The sequence below is a fragment of the Eulemur rufifrons genome, chromosome 17, assembly GCF_041146395.1.
Source record: "Eulemur rufifrons isolate Redbay chromosome 17, OSU_ERuf_1, whole genome shotgun sequence".
Taxonomy (NCBI): Eukaryota; Metazoa; Chordata; class Mammalia; order Primates; family Lemuridae; genus Eulemur; species Eulemur rufifrons.
Window position 1 is genome coordinate 37,833,141 of NC_090999.1, and position 16,558 is coordinate 37,849,698.

The following is a 16,558-nucleotide window of genomic DNA, read 5'->3' on the forward strand; positions in this document are numbered from 1 at the left end:
AGGAGACATTTACCGCTGTTCCAGAATGGATTCTGATGTGGTAACCACAAATACAACTGGTTGACTGGCCATGATAAAGTTAAACTTCAAGGAAAGTATACTCACTAATAACTTAAAAAGGAGCTCCTTTAGCACATTATGGGTTGGAACTCGAGGAAGCCACTTGAAGGAATGAAGTATTGGTCTAGTTTGGAGAATATGTTAATTTTCTTCTAGTAATAATTTGAGAAAATATAGGTTTTCTTTTCCAGGCAATTATTTTAATGACTCAATTGGGGTTTCCAGCAATGATTTAATGAGTTCAATTTGGTTTCACGTTCAGCAAAATGAGATCATTTATTCTGTTTTTGGTTCAGTTGAGGTCAAGTTCTGTTTCAGACTAATAAGAATTGGGATAATTTGATTTGTATGCCCTTTACTTCCCTCATTCTTTCTTCTACTTTTCTTTCCCAAACATCTGTTCAATGCTTTCTTTTGATCTCATTAAACTTTTCTGGATTGTATGTTAACTTTTCTCCCATCTCGAACTGAATTTATCCTTAGTCTTTGGGTCCTAATAAGGACTCCTGGAATAGTGTTCCTTCCTATACACAACGGGATACTGATTAACCAAGAAGGTACCCCTTTTATTTATGCTTTCACTTTCATTAAATCAGGCTGCCACATAATAATATCATGCTGACAACATAAACGTGGAACCAAAATGGTAAACATTTTGAAGGTAATGCTATCTCTCAAAATACAAATGCCCAGAGCAATGCTAAACTGAGTACAGGCATGAAGTTCAATGGTTACAAAATGGTATATCAGTAAAGATTTTCCAAGTAACAGCTTAAATGGACAACTTGTGAGATCAATGATAAAAATTATAACACAGAGAAGGAATATTTCTTTAAAATTTTCATATTACAGTATAAAATTGTTGATAGTATTGTACTGACTGTTGGAAGATACAGTTTCTTCCTAGACATGTGACGAATAAGGTCCCAGATCTTTCTTACCTGTTATGGTGGCTTTGTTGATGGATGGTTGGTTGCACATGGGTGATCTTCTGACAAAGAGAGAAAAATACAAAGCAGTAAATATATGATGCTTGTTGATTTGAGTATTCTCTCTCTGAGTCATTTCAGATATGGCATTTTACTTTAAAGAATTATTTTTAAGTTAGGACATGCAAATGAAGATTTCTTTCAGACTAGCTGGTCAAGTTCCTGGTGCTGTTTGTACTATGGTTCAGATCACACATGCCAAAAAAGAAAACTGTTAAATTTCATGGTGATTGACTTTGGGGTAAATAAAACTGATGTAAAGTCACAGTGACATGATATAAAAGGAAACTCTTATTGATTGACTATATTCAATTAATCCAAGGCTTACAGAGCAAACACAGACTTTCTGAATTTGAAAAAGTAGTCAATGTACAATAGTTTTCCCTAAAGCAGTATTAATAAACTTTTATTTTTGGTATAAATTCTCATGATTGCCTGTACATTTTCAGAAGTGAATGATTCATTATAAACTATCTTATAATTAGAGAAGCTGTTTAAACTTTTTCCTTTCTATTTTCTTAAATCGTGAAACATCTCTGAAGCATTTGTTACAGAGGTATATTAATGACTTGTCCAAATAGATGCTGTAGAGACTTTAGAAATACAATAACCAAAGGTACTTAAATAAATTCTATCTTGTATTCTTTTTTAAGTTTTCAGATGTTTACCAAGTTCCACAAGATGACTGTAAACTCCTTGAGGTTAAAAAAAAGTGCTATCTGATTAACTTGTATTCCCTACAGAGTCCAGTAGAATGTACCCAGTATTTAACTAGTGCTTAACAAATTATGTTGAAAAGAATATCATATATGGAATGTCCATTAAAATTTTTTTGAAATATAACTTTATAAAGTTGTTAGTTATAATTGGCCACTTTCAAAATATAGTGATCTTTAAAAAACACTTTAAGAATAGATAGGTTCAAGGATGTTTGCAAACTGAGTTTTTTTTTTTTTTTTTTTTAGTGCTTCTACTCATGGTTGACACTTAAGTGATTACTGCGTGTCAGACGCTGTGCTAAATGAGCACTTCAGATGAATTATCTCAATTAATCTGCACAACAAGTCTTAAGGCAAGTAGTTTCATTGTTCTCATTTTACCAACAAGGAAAGCAAAGCTTTGAGTAGCTGAAAACCTTGTTGGAAGGAAGAAGGCTGAGATTTGGGGCCGGGCGTGGTGGCTCACGCCTGTAATCCTAGCACTCTGGGAGGCCGAGGTGGGCGGATCGTTTGAGCTCAGGAGTTCGAGACCAGCCTGAGCAAGAGTGAGACCCCATCTCTACTAAAAATAGAAAGAAATGATATGGACAGCTAAAAATATAGAAAAAATTAGCCGGGCATGGTGGCGCATGCCTGTAGTCCCAGCTACTCGGGAGGCTGAGACAGGAGGATCGCTTGAGCTCAGGAGTTTGAGGTTGCTGTGAGCTAGGCTGATGCCACGGCACTCACTCTAGCCTGGGCAACAGAGTGAGACTCTGTCTCAAAAAAAAAAAAAAAAAAAAAAAAGAAGGCTGAGATTTGAACTATAGTAATGTGATTTTAGGGCCTGTGCTCTGTGGTGGTACCTTATTTTTAGGATGCTTTTGGGGAACCTGGATGGACAGCCTCATATAAGTGCAAACTTGCCTTCTGAGGTGATTAATCTCCTAGCAGGGCTGGGGGGAACTTGGGAAAAGCAGTCTGGGATTTTGCAAATTCTCTTGGTTCTACTCAGCCTCTGGCTCCCCCTCATCACTCTTAAGTTTATTGGTATCAGTTTGGGATTAAAATTTGTATTTGATTGAAAATGCACCAAAATTTACTTCTGAATTATTTTAGTTTTTATTATAAAATAAAACGGGGGGGGGGATTGGAACTTGATAAAACCAAAAGATTAACATTTTAAACCGCTGCTCTGAAATAGCTTTGGTCTATATACTACTAGCAATTTTCTTGCTGAGAGTTTATTATTCAAATAATTTATATATTGATTACTCCTCTTTAGTCCTTGCTCTGTGAAAAATTAGAAAACATTGACTTTTGTCTGGGAAGGGTTCAGATGAATATTTTTACACTTTTCTATAGTTTTGGAAGACCGGATGGTTGATTTGTTACTAATTATTTCCTCTTAATATCAATCCTACAACTAACTGGCACTCAGGGATTTGATATCTTAACAAGTAACTGCAAGGCAAATATTAATCCTTTGATTCATGGTTGCACTGATGCCTCACTTAATGATGAATGTGCCAGAACTCACTTCTGGATTAAAAAAAAAAACAAAAACTCAAAGGCAAAAAGAGCAAGGTGACAGGAAGCAGCAGTGTGTTAACACCTCAGCAAGGTGCATCTGAACACCCATTCAGGGGCTGGGTTTCGGATTCATTCTTCCTGGACTCCTTTCCTGCAGCAAATAGAAATGGTAGATTGGGCATTGTAGCACATGGCTTCCACAACACCCAAGGGGGAGCTTGGAAATGTCCTAGTGGCACTGCCAGTGCCCAGCAGGGGAAATTCTGATTTCTCCAGGGTCATCATGTCATCAGCAAGAGCTAAATCCACTTCGCTCTTACTGAACAGAACAGAGTTTAGCTGTGTGTAGATTGAATTCTACTATTCTGATACCCAAGGAAGCTGATTTGGTTCGAATTAGTAAAGGAGGTACAAATCTGCATTGACCAAAAGACAGAGCACACTGGCCTTTACTCAGAGGCTGCCAGATAACACTGTTTGGTTCAATGCCACCCTGGACATTGCCAAGACAGGCAGGGAGTTCCAGAGTAAGCTGTGATTTTCTATCATCCTCTAGCTCCTTCTTTCCATTTTTATCTGTTTTGTCCCTATAAATCATTTGAAACTTCTGTCTTGCATAGAATGGGCCTCAGATCATTTCTTTGGGGCCTCAAGGGCCAGCCAGACCAGTCTGATCTACTGTTTGCCTGCCACATGTTTAAATGCTGGTACCCAGGAGACTATATCTAAAGGAAGTGTAAAGGCAGTTCGTTTCTTGTTTCCCTTTGAAAGACAAAAACCTTAATTTCCTGCATAAAATTTGACACTAAAAGGTTTGGAAGTGACAAGCAGTAATTTCATTTCTTCTGCAGAGTTGAGACTTTCCAAAGGGGAGGTGATTGTACCGATAAGCTACCAAATGCCAAAAACTCCAAGGCGCCACTGAGGTCAGCATGATCTTGTAGGGCCATGCTGCACTGCAAACAGCATGAATTGGTAACGAGTCAGTAATGGACAGGTGCCTCAAAGCACACCCTCATGTTTCACAGGTTGAATCGCCGCTTTACTCTTTCAGCCAACAAGCATTTGCAGAGTGATTACTCTGTATTATGCAAAGCACCAGAAATACAAGTGTCAACCAACCACAGCCCCTGTTCACTGGGAAGCGCCAGTGTTAAGGAGCATCCCATCTGACAAACAGGCAACAGGAACAGAGAGAGACAGGTGCTAAAATAGGAATTAAGTACAGGCTGTTATCAGATGAGACAGAAAGGCATATCACCCTGTTTGGGGCTTGTGGGCATGTCTATGTTGGGTATTGTCAGGGGTAATGCCCCCAAAGAAATTTTATTTAAGCTGCAACCTGAAGAATGAATTACAGTTAGCCCAGTGGACGAGGAAGGGAAGAAGAATATGAGAAGTGTTTAGGCTGAAGGAATAGTACTACAAGAATTCATTACCTAGAAAACATGACTATCAACTAAAGCTTCTGGGTTCCATTCCAATTATTTGCAATGTGGCATTTACATTGATTTTTAAAAATCTTTTTCTGTCATAGGAAGTACTTGAATAACAGCCAGAGCTTATCTGGATCATGGAAAACGTGCATTGAAGAGGTCACTTATATTATCACGGAATGGAAGGTTCAGATTTTTCATGTTTTTTAAGAAGTGGCAACTACTATAAAATTTTATACACTTAGATAAGTTACCGTTCCTAATAAATTTATATTCATTGCCCTCTTAATATTGGTTTAAATGTTTTTTTCTTCTGGAAAATTCTTTGGAGTTGATATTTTAAGGATATTTTATTATTAGCAACAGATTTTTTAAATTAACGGACAATTTAATAATAGCAAATCAGCTTTCCATTTAATCTGGGAAAATGAATTTTCTCTTTTTAGGTATTTTACCTTTATCAGAACCCCCAAATTATAATCATTTCCCATCTCAGCTTTCCCTCTTTCAAATGCTTTCCATGTTATCACGTAAATTGCAATTTTATTAATTGCTCCAAGAATGCTGCCGATCTGAGAGTCAGTAACAGCAGGAGAATCAAAGATCTCTGCTATAATATGGTGCTTCTCTAAATAAGACTTCTTTGTCTTAAGAGGATGACTTTGAGTTGACTTAAAGGTTTGATGAGATTATTTGCCCATGGATAATTTATGAAGTAAGCCAAAACTCTAAAGTTACCCTGAGTGTAAATGACTGGGCAGAGGACTGATCATGCCAGGTGATTTCTGACAGATGGAATCACCATATTTATTTGTCATACTGCTTCATTTCTGATATTAGAACCATCACTACAAAGTATTTATAGAAAATTAACAGGACATCATATGACTTAGTGTACACAGTTAGACAACATGGCAACAACACGGAGCAGTCTAATATATTGCCTTGAGTTCAGTCACGTTGAGAAAATGCTATTTAAAAGTTTAGCAAAAAGGGAGGGGGGTGGGAAAGGAGATCTTACTTGCTAGGTGCTCGATCTTGCAAATTAGTTAATGCAGCAAAGTTGTTTCGTACAGTTCGCAGGCTGGCCAAGACCTACAACAAAGAAGGATTCTTTAAACTTCTTGAAATAGGACTGTTTTAAGTGAAATTCAAAATGGTTTGTTAAGAGAACCTTGATATTGCTTGCAACTTAGTTTCATACAGCACTAAGGAATCTCCTAGCATTTAGTGAAGTTTGCACGTATCCATATGAAATCCAGAGAGGCCAGACTATAAGGATTTTCCAGAAATCTCTCCTCATTGTCTATGAATATGGTGACAATAGCAGCAGTTTCCACAGTATTCCCAGATTCCTTAGTCACCAAGACAATAGCCCAGGTAATATACATATAGCATTGTTGCATTTTATGCAAATTTGAAATACTAATAAAGTCTCACTTTAAGAATAAAAAAACAAAATTACTCCCAAATTCTCTTCAAAATTTCACCAAGAATCACATAAATGCAATTCTGCAAGCTTAAGTGAATTTTAAATTGTTTTTCCACCTTTGCCACAAGGCGACTGTAGTTATTTCATAGTAAACAGACATTCTTTTCCTTTGTTAAGGTTATCTGAACAGTGGATTATAAGAAGCCCTCAGGGAGGTATTTCTCACATAAAATCCTGCTGCCCTGTATGTGCACAGTGCCTGGCAGACAGAAGATATTCAAGAAAAATTTGTTGAATAAACGAATACAAACATACAACATGTTCAAAGATATGACAAGGCAGGACCGATAGGTGACACTATCTCCGATAGCCTCTGGCTTTTAGTCTCTGCCTTTTTCTAATTCCAACTGGAACCAGAAAGTGGGCAAAGAATTAAAAGTGAGCCTAGGAGAGAGAAGTTACAAGAGCACTACCTCTTTCTTTACCCTGCCCTTTTTCCTGGAATGGGCAAGTTTCTCCAGGGTGGGACCTACATTAGGTGGGATTATAGGTGATCTAGGTGACAACTCGAATGCTAAATTATTCTAAAACATCGACTTCAAGTGTCCTGGTAGGTACTACATAACAACCCAGACTGCCTGGCTCTGTTGTGTGTGGACTTGGACAAGTTACATAACCCCTCTGTACCTCGGCTTCCTTATCTGGAAAACTGGGATAGTGATATCTACCTCATAAGATGTTGCTAGGATTATATGAAATGACAGGTTAGGTGCCAAGAACAGTGCCTGGCAAACCGAAAGCACTCGGTGAATGTTAGCCCATTACGGCAGCATTACCTTTGGTTAATGATTTCACATGCACACAGGGAATTTACTCAATTAATGCCTAGCATTGGTAATACAAGGGAGCCCCCAAACTTCTAATTGCTCCAAGGGTTCTAGCACTGTTTTCGGAAATTTTTTCTTCTGGCACAGACCAAAAATAAAGTCAGTCTAAATTTTTTTCGAAGACAAAAATGTCTCAAACTCTTCTTTTGAAATTGGCATTAATTTGTGTCAGTCCATGGGGAGCTGTTTGTGCCCTGGGACGGTGACCTACAGCATTTTCCCCTGAAGGAGTTAATGGTGCTTCCCAAGAGGCCAACCATGATTAACTCGGTCACTGGAAAAACCTGGCTCATTATCACGTACAAACAACTCACATCTCTGAAAGGTCACGCTGCCTACGATGGAGTATTCAAATAGCCAACTGCTGACATCAGACCACGATGTCTTTCATTAGGCATGAAATCTTTGAATGATGCAGAAGTAAATCAGATAAATGATCTGCTGTCATTAAATCATGCAGGCTTAATTTATGTTTTAAGAAGTGAATATCAAACACGCTAATGAAGCATTTAAAATAAGATTATTGCAACGGCGAATCGATCCCTTTCCTAGACAAAAATTTTAACCCCAGAATTCTGAGAATTGTATTCTAATACATAACAGTTAAGTGTACCGCATTTGACAGCTGGGTCCATTTAGAAATAGTACTGCAGGTAATTCATGCTCTGCACTCATTTGAGAGGAAACATTAGTCGTGAAAGGAAACACTAGTTCATGAAAGAAATATTTTCTGTAGAGAAATTTTTGCCTCTGTTACAATAAATATCTAATATAATAAATTAATATTATTTTGTTTTGGCTTTTAATTTAAATTTTAGTTACTCATTTTTGTATAAACTATATCTTCACATGGTACAGAATTTATACAAAACAAAAGGGTATAAAGTGAAAAATATCCCCTATAATAATTAACACAAAAATCAAAATTATTGTTATTTCTGAGACGAGGCAATGGAAGCAGATAAAATTGGGGAGGGATACTCAAGGGGCATTAAAAATATTGGCACCACTGTATTTCTTAAACTGTTCATTTTAGTATTATTCTTTATACTTTACATAATCACTAGATACATTCTCAATTGTGTATGACATCTTTCAAAACAAAAAGTGAAAAAAGAAATCTGCCTCCAAGTCTCTCCTTCAGGCATTCAGCTGCCTGTCTCTTACCAACTGACTTTCAGGTAGTCTAGCTTCAAATCAACACTGCTGCAGTAAGTAACCTTGTAGATACATCCTTCCCTATGTGTGCAAGTATTAGATCATTGTTTTTCCTGTGTGTGGTAGGACAAACAGTACTTTGTAAATTTTATGTTCAGTGTTAACTATTATCTTTTGCACCATGACATATATGCTATTGACAGAAGTGTAAATAAAAGTTCCAGATAAATCTTATAAGGGGGTGTTGCTTTGAGCCTTGCCCACTGATTCTTGCTGTCTTCGTCACAAGTATCACTGCATTAGTCTTATAAGCTCTTGCATCACAGGACACAAAGAGGGAGGCGTCTATTCCTGTAGGCTGTGGGAGAGAACTGGAAACAGTTTTACTGAAGCCCCTGAATTAAGGTTCAATTATTATTTGTCTTTGTTCTAGGGTAGCTCTCACTCCCCCTGAATTCAACTCTTTAAGAACTGGAGTCAGAGCTTAAATGCTCCTATAATTTTCTTCACTCCTTAATGCTTGCTAACCAAAAAGGTCACTGAGGTTACTTCCACGTAGTTCAACGGTTAGAAATAAGGTCATTTCTTTCTCTTCTGCCTCTCCAAGAAAAAGTGTAATCAGTCAATGTCAAAAATACCTTGGGAACGATGAGAAATATATACATCATAGGAAAGAAATATTTGTAATGCTACAGAAAAATTTTGGACAAAGATGGTTTATGTATTAGCCCATGGATAATAATTTACATACACTACTCTCAGACTTTCTTAGGTGCTTCTAAACATTTATTAACCAATAGCATTCACTGAAAATAGCAGAAAAATGTGGGCTTCATTAAATAGTTAAACAGCTAAACAGAGAGAAAAAGAAAGGGATACTAGAAGAAATGGTTTTGTGGATAGATTTTCATACCATGTACACTTTAAGCCACTAGATGGCGGTAAAACACAGACCATGCGTGCCATTGGTGGCGGAGGAGTGAGGGGACTGGCACGGGGAAGGATTTTTGCCTCGGTTTTACCGCCAGAAAAGAAAAAATGGAGTCAAATTATGATTATTTACAAGGCAGAAAGGTCATATTGATTGAAAAGAAAACCTCTTTACAAGTTATGTTTGGGTTAAACTGTTTTCTTTTTTTACATCAACTATGTTGGAATACTGACAATTTAATATGGTTAGCTCTGAAAAGAACTTACACAACTAGAAGATGCTAGTTGTAATTTAAATTTATGAAGGCTAAAAAAAAACGCTGAAAGAAAAATAGAACCAACTGAAATGAGATGCCTGTCTTTTTTCATAGCTGGGCAGGGAAGGCCTGGTGGATTCATCAAACTAGAGGATTGTGACGAGACCACAAGATTGCTGCCCCTGGGTGAAATGGGTGAGGGAGAGGCAGGAACATTTAAAGAATATTGGTGGGCCGGGCGCGGTGGCTCACGCCTGTAATCCTAGCACTCTGCGAGGCCGAGGTGGGCGGATCGTTTGAGCTCAGGAGTTCGAGACCAGCCTGAGCAAGAGCGAGACCCCATCTCTACTAAAAATAGAAAGAATTATATGGACAGCTAAAAATATATATAGAAAAAATTAGCCGGGCATGGTGGTGCATGCCTGTAGTCCCAGCTACTCGGGAGGCTGAGACAGGAGGATTGCTTGAGCCCAGGAGTTTGAGGTTGCTGTGAGCTAGGCTAACGCCACGGCACTCACTCTAGCCTGGGCAACAGAGTGAGACTCTGTCTCAAAAAAAAAAAAAACAAAAAAAGAATATTGGTAATGTTCTATTACTAATTAAACAGTAATGTTCTAGAGTGTTAATAACTACTGCATTTTTTTCTAGACACCACGTGCTGTATTTTGGTTAAAGGCAAAATGATGCAGTGGTTCCTATCCTGTATTTTCAAATCAGGCATATCTCCTCAGCCTGAATGATGTGAGGGTCTCTCCAGGGATCCAGGAGAATGTTTGGGTGTTTCCTGTTTTCTCCTTCATCAAAGATTCTGCTTCTTTTAACACTACAGACTTCCACATGAGAATTCCAGCTGACTCAGTTTTTACAAGGTGGTTGTCTCACACGTAGTGGGAAAGATGCGACCTGATGCAGCTGACTGCAGAGAAGGGTTTCCCACATTTCAACAGCGCTGAGCCTCCTTGGTTATCCTTGGCCCCCAAGAACTCTGGACAAAAAAACAAAAGGCCAGCTGCTGGGTGGCATGGTGTGGTAAAGGCAGTGGGATTCCTCTCCACACCCAGCCTTCGTGCCTAAGGAAATACGCACACCAAAAGATTTCAACACAAACATAAGAGAATATTTTAAAATTGAAATTAAAAAAATTTAAAACTGTCACTTTTTGGGGGGGAGCAAAAGGATTCTGAGCTTCTAGGGGGAAACATAAGAAATGAGAGGTAGAAAAGAGTTTAGGTTAAACACCAGCAAGAATTTCTAGCCCTGACAGTGTTTTAGACATTGAAACAGAATATGGAGAGATACTGTAGGATCCCTTCTGAAAATTATGTCTATTCAAGATATTTTAGGCTTTAGCCCAACCAACAAGGTGGAATATATCTTTGCATGACTTCCTAAATTCTCTTGTAATATAGGATTTCATTCTCTTTGCTTCACAAGAAGCCTTGCTTTGGAAAGAACAGGAAGAGGGAATGCTTTCATGTTTTAGAGATGCACTCAGGCACAAAGAAATGGGTTTTCATGAAGAGGTGGAAGATGATATTGGGAGAAGATCTTCTACCACTTTAGACAGTGGGAAGCCATTTGTGGAAGTCATGGGAAAAGAAAATACACACAGAAAGATTAATCTAAAGGGATATAAAGTAAAATGTCAATAGCAGTTATTTGGGGGTTTAGAATTATGAATTTTTTTTCTTTTTGCTCATTATTTATATTTCTAAACTGTTTACACAAAAATATTTATTTTGAGAGCTGCATGACTTTTTCATCAGAATTTAGTGTGAAATTCCAAACTTTAAATCATGTTAGGAAAAGGGGCTAATTCTCTGGCCTACTTGGCTGAACATTTCCTGAGCGCCTTGTCTAGAATCAGTTGTTTTCTGTCCATTGGCAAAAACAATTATAATATATCAGGCTAAGTAATATTGATATCACTTCATGTGTTATATTTTTAGCGTTATAATATTTAGACAGTTTAGATATTAATCTAAATCTAGATATAATATTTAGACTGTTTAGATATTAAACAGTAAGTGCTCTAGCCTATATTTAAAAAAAAAAAATTGAGGAGTTAGTGGTTAGGGCAACAAAATGTGCTAGCTGTACCCAATGAAGCACAAGAGAAGGCCACAGGCAAACGGGTACTAACTGGGGTTTCCCTTACCTTCCTCCCGAGAGATGTTCTGTCAGTGGTGAAGCTCTTCAGGGTTTAACAGCTTTTTTTAAAAAAAATTCTAGGAGGGCTTTTCAAATCTTATACCCCATAAAAAGGCCATTGGTGAAAACTGGTATGAAGCCACTTAAGAAGAATCTGCAGCCTCTGGAGCAATGACCACCCTCTGCAAGGTGTTATGAGTCACTTAGCTAATCATAAGCAAAGTCTTCTAAAAACATTATGGGCTTATTTTCAGGCATCAGATATGCCTGTAAATTACACATAGTTGATTTATATTCAGAATTCCAATTTTAAAGGTATTAAGTATGTACCTTTTTTATTTAAATAGCTTACTAACATAGACGAAATGATATTATATATATACATTTTATATGTATGCATATACTTCTCAGTATTCTGAAATTCTATTAGTTTTCTTGGAGATGTTAGGTACACTACACAAATTTCTAATTATGTAAAAGACTAGATTTCCTTAGAGTTTAAGACATTGACGTCAGGGACCAAGTCCAATTTATTAATATACTTGTTGGAGATTAATAAATACTACTTGAAGAAGGCAAGGTATCACATACAGATAATTTTTAAAGTTTTACTATCTATTTAAGATGGTTATCTAAATTTTGCCTGATTTTATCTGTTCACCTAGTCCTTAGCTCTTAGATATAGAATTATAAGTTCTTAATAGTAATCAATTAAAAACCCTTAGTTTTATAAGAATTTGCTATCACATAATATGATTAAGGCATATGAATGTAAATTTTTTTGGACATAGAATATGGATATTAAAAAGAATTCATGATCTCTAGTAAAACCCTAAGCAAATAAGACATTAACCTTCTGAAAAGGATGGTGGTCAAATTCTATTTTTCATTGCCTGTATTAATTTAAAAAAATCACTCTTCTACATTATGTTATTTATGAACTGATTAAATTTTTGGTCTAAATTATGGCAATAACAAAATTTCAGGAAATTTTAAAAAGTAGAACTATACATAATCCTACTATCAAATACTGCTATTAGTCATTTTTTAAAAACAGCACTTATTATGACATTTTAGAGATGAAAGAGCAATTTCATCCCTACACAATTAAACCAACGACAATCAAAATGTATTAAATATCATGTTTTCTAGAAGTTGTGCTGAGCATTTTATAAGCCCAGTATTGTTTCAACTTCTTAACAACTGTATGAGGCAGGTACTCTTGGAATTTACCAGAGGGAGAAACCAGATGTGAAAAAGTTCAGTGACTTGCTCAAGGCCATTCAGTCAGCAAGAGGACAGAAAGGGTTTCAACTGGAGCCTGACTGTCCTTCATCCAGGCAGTCCCCTCATTTTCCCAATTGGAAAAAAGAGGGCCCAGAGAATTTAAATGAATTGTCTCAGGTGCTATAGCTATTTATGGCATAGCCCTGATTATAATTTTTATAATTTCTTGGGATTACTTGTATTTCAATATTTAATACTTCTTATCAGTCAGTGTTGGCTTGAAATCTGCTCCATGCCCCAGGTTAAATCAGTTTTATCCCATTCTGTCCCTAGTTGTCTATACCAGGGGCTCTCAACAACTCCTGCACACTGAAAAAGTACTGAGGCCTTTAAAAAATGCAGATGCTTGGATCTGATTCCCAGGTTTTGGGATTTAATTGACTGACCAGGGGTGCAACACTGGGCACTGGGATAAGAGGTCTCTGGGTGAATCTACTGTGTAGCTAGGGTGGAGAGGCACTAGGCTATCCATGGAACATACGGTCATTAACTGTTTTACATATATTCCAAAACATTTTAGAACATTTTATCACCTTCTTGCATCTATGTCAGATGGTTACAATATTTTCATGATGTGTATGCCTAAAATTCATTTCATTTATTCTAAAGGAATAAATGAACATAAACATATCACTCAGCTAAATCCTTGTACAAATGCCATATGTTTAAAAAAAGAGGTAAATACGATATCAGGTTGAATTGGATTATTGAATTTCAAGCACTGATCATGTACCTAATTATACTAAATGTAATTTAATCCGTGATATAGCCTTCTGCTGCTAGTGCCTATGTCAGTTAAGGAAATATGGACCCAATTAAGCACATCCCTTAGGAAGTTTGTTATTTGAAGCAAAGATACTCTTTGGGTCTATGGATTTATAGGAAACAGATCAATAGGGTCAAAGTCATATTCTCTAGCATTGCCTTCAAATGACTTGAATGAATCACAGAATTTGTATTTATACTTGTGTTTGATTTAAAATTAAATTAAGTTACAACCAGAACTAATCCCCCAAATTAAATATTCCTATCTGTGAGAAACCTGCCCGTTCACCAAGCTGTGCTTACCTGAGCAAATGGAGTCACAATCAAGTCATCTCCATGTCTGAAAAATAAACCAAATCCTGTGTTAGAAGTCACCAATAACTCTATGCCCTCTTTTGATCAATATGAAACGGCAAGTTCCAGTTTTACAAATTCCCATAGAGAATTACAGTAATTCCATCTTTATTCTTCAGCACATGTTCCTCCCAGCAACTGGATTGAAAATATCTCGTCTGGAATGTTAACCATTGTCCAAGTCCCTGGGTAAAAAGAAGGGCTTCTTGATCATCAACCAAGGTCACTGTTGCTTTTTAAGCACACAGGATATGCAACAGTAGAAACGGAGTTCCGGCAGTGGAGCCGGAGTTTTACTTTTGGCTTCTTATTGCAGATGTTAGTAGGGGGTGCCGTGGAAGCAGCCAGCAACTGCATTGGCTTCAGTAAGAGGACCCTGGACCATCTAACATTTGAAGGTGATTAGCATGGAGTGTTCCGCATCATCCTGTGTAAGTCTTGGGCAGCCTAGGAACTGAAGATGACATGGGACTGCATCATGCACTAATAAAAACCCAGTGAAACTTTTCAACTGACTCACATCCCAGCCACTGTAGTTGCAGGGGAATGTTACTCCGTGTGTGCTGTTGCTGCAGCAACCTCGGCTACACCGTGCCCGGGGTATAGGAGCAAGGTGTCAGCATGACGTGTCTTGGAGGGACAGGGAAAGGCAAGGAAAGTTGTGCAACATTCTACTTAGAGAAAAGTGAGAAACTGGGGCTCAGGGTTCTCTTGTGGTGTTTCTTAGCATGAATAATTCAAGAGAAGGATTTCCAGAATCTCCATGGGCTATTTCTTGATCTAGCTAGCCAAAGCTCTTTAATCAAAAGTAAATGTAGTTATTCCACAAGGAAAACTCCCTGGACAGGACCCTCACTGAAAATAGTGCAACTGAACTATTCACTCGCTCGTGAACAATCTGAAAAGGACCCGAGTGATATAAAACACCACTTGTGAAATATGCTGCAGCACAGAGGGCATATGGATGATGTTAGCAAATAACTTGTTACCAATAGCTAAGCCAGTTGTTACGGTCATCATCAAGTCATGCAGGTATCTTGAAAATACAACTGTGGAAAATAAAAGCAGAAAAAGGGAAAACACATACTTTAAAGGAAGCACATGCCATTTTGTACCCCCTTAGTTTCCAAATTGCATTTTTCAAGCAAGGGGCATCTGTTCTTTATAGAGATTATTTATAGAATCTTAGACTCTAAGAAGGCTGGCCGTCGAGTTTCATGATGTTTTGTAGAGGAGGTAACTGAGGTTCAGAGAGATCGTAAGGTCTAAAAACTAATAAATGGTAGAGGCAGGATGTTAATCAAAAAAGGCTTTCTAAGGCCCAGCCCAGAGAGGCTCTTTCCCCAAAAATGCCCCACAGGGGGAGCAAGCCTGGTGCACTGAAGCGGTAAGGAGGCCACTGTGCTGGAGGGAGCCAGCAGGAAGACACAAAGCCAAGGAGTTAGAGGAGACACCTGGGTCAGGAAGAACAACGTGCAGAGCAGGAACTTCAGTGAGTAGCTCTGTGATTCTAGAGACTGTCACGCAAGACAGGAAGTGCAAGAGTAGTGGTTGGTGATGAGTCAGGCAGCCAGTTACAGAGCCTTTGTACTACAAGTAAATGAACTTGGATTTTACTTTGTGGTGGAAGTTTGAGTTGGAATTCCAGCTCTGCCACAGACTATGTGTGTCAATGTGCGCACGTTATAAACCTTTCTTTCCCTTCATCTCTTCATCTGTAAAATGGAGATAATAGTACATACATATAGTATTGTTTTGGGGATTAAATAAGTTAATAATGTTGGTGCTGAGAAATGTGTTTACCACATAGTAAATGCTCAATAAATGTTAGCTATAATAATAATACTACTAGGTAGTAGTAAATATTTTTAGATTGTAATGACTTTTGCTTTCCTATGCAGTCAGGAGATTGCAGACACAGAAAACTGATAGCTAACAAGGACTCTTGAGCCCTGTGACAGGTCTGTAAAGGATTGAGGGCTTTTAAAGAGCAAAACTAGAAGCAGGGAGACCAGATGAAAGGGTTGAGGAGATAAGAAACTCAACTAAATCAGTGGTAGTAGAGAGAGAGAGAGAGAGAGAGAAGATGACATTAAGGGCTCTGTAAACAAAAACTTCATGAAAAATTTCAAACATTTCCAAAAGTAAAAAGAATGTTATCATGACTGGTACATTTTATATAATATCACCAACTGTTACAACAATGTTGCAAGGTAGGAAATACTACTCCCATTTTGCAGATGAGAAAATTGAGGATTGAATCACAGAGTCACCCAGGTAGTTAAGTTCTATACAGCCATAACTGGAATGGGCCCTCCTTAGGATTTCACTGTCTGACTCTTACAGAAACAGCTTAAAAACAGGTTAAAAAGAAGGCTCTAGGAAAATGGCAAAAAAAAAAAAAAAAAAAAAAAAAAAGGTGGGGGGAGAAGAGTAGACACTATAGGCATCTGGTGGAAAAAGAGACTTGGCCCACCATTCTGACCTTGCTTTCTAGCTGTCGACTTATAGGCAAAATTTAGGGCTACAGTTTCTCGTATGAACTTATTTTGAAACAATTACCTAACACTTACAAAACAACTGAGAAATACTTACAGATGCACCAGTGTTTAAAAAACAAA

At 37.6% G+C, this 16,558-nt stretch overlaps 1 protein-coding gene across 5 annotated transcripts in view; it reads right to left on the reverse strand.

Moving 5' to 3' along the window:
* PDE4D (phosphodiesterase 4D) overlaps window positions 1–16,558 on the reverse strand; it is a 794,445-nt gene that overhangs the window by 173,587 nt on the left and 604,300 nt on the right. For all 5 annotated transcript variants that reach the window (XM_069492690.1, XM_069492691.1, XM_069492692.1 and 2 more), the window contains exons 3-5: window positions 13,887–13,923; window positions 5,738–5,811; window positions 1,002–1,051 (exon numbers count right to left, since the gene is read on the reverse strand). In XM_069492690.1, coding sequence (XP_069348791.1) covers window positions 1,002–1,051; window positions 5,738–5,811; window positions 13,887–13,923 — 161 coding nt within the window. The remainder of the gene's footprint in view (window positions 1–1,001; window positions 1,052–5,737; window positions 5,812–13,886; window positions 13,924–16,558) is intronic.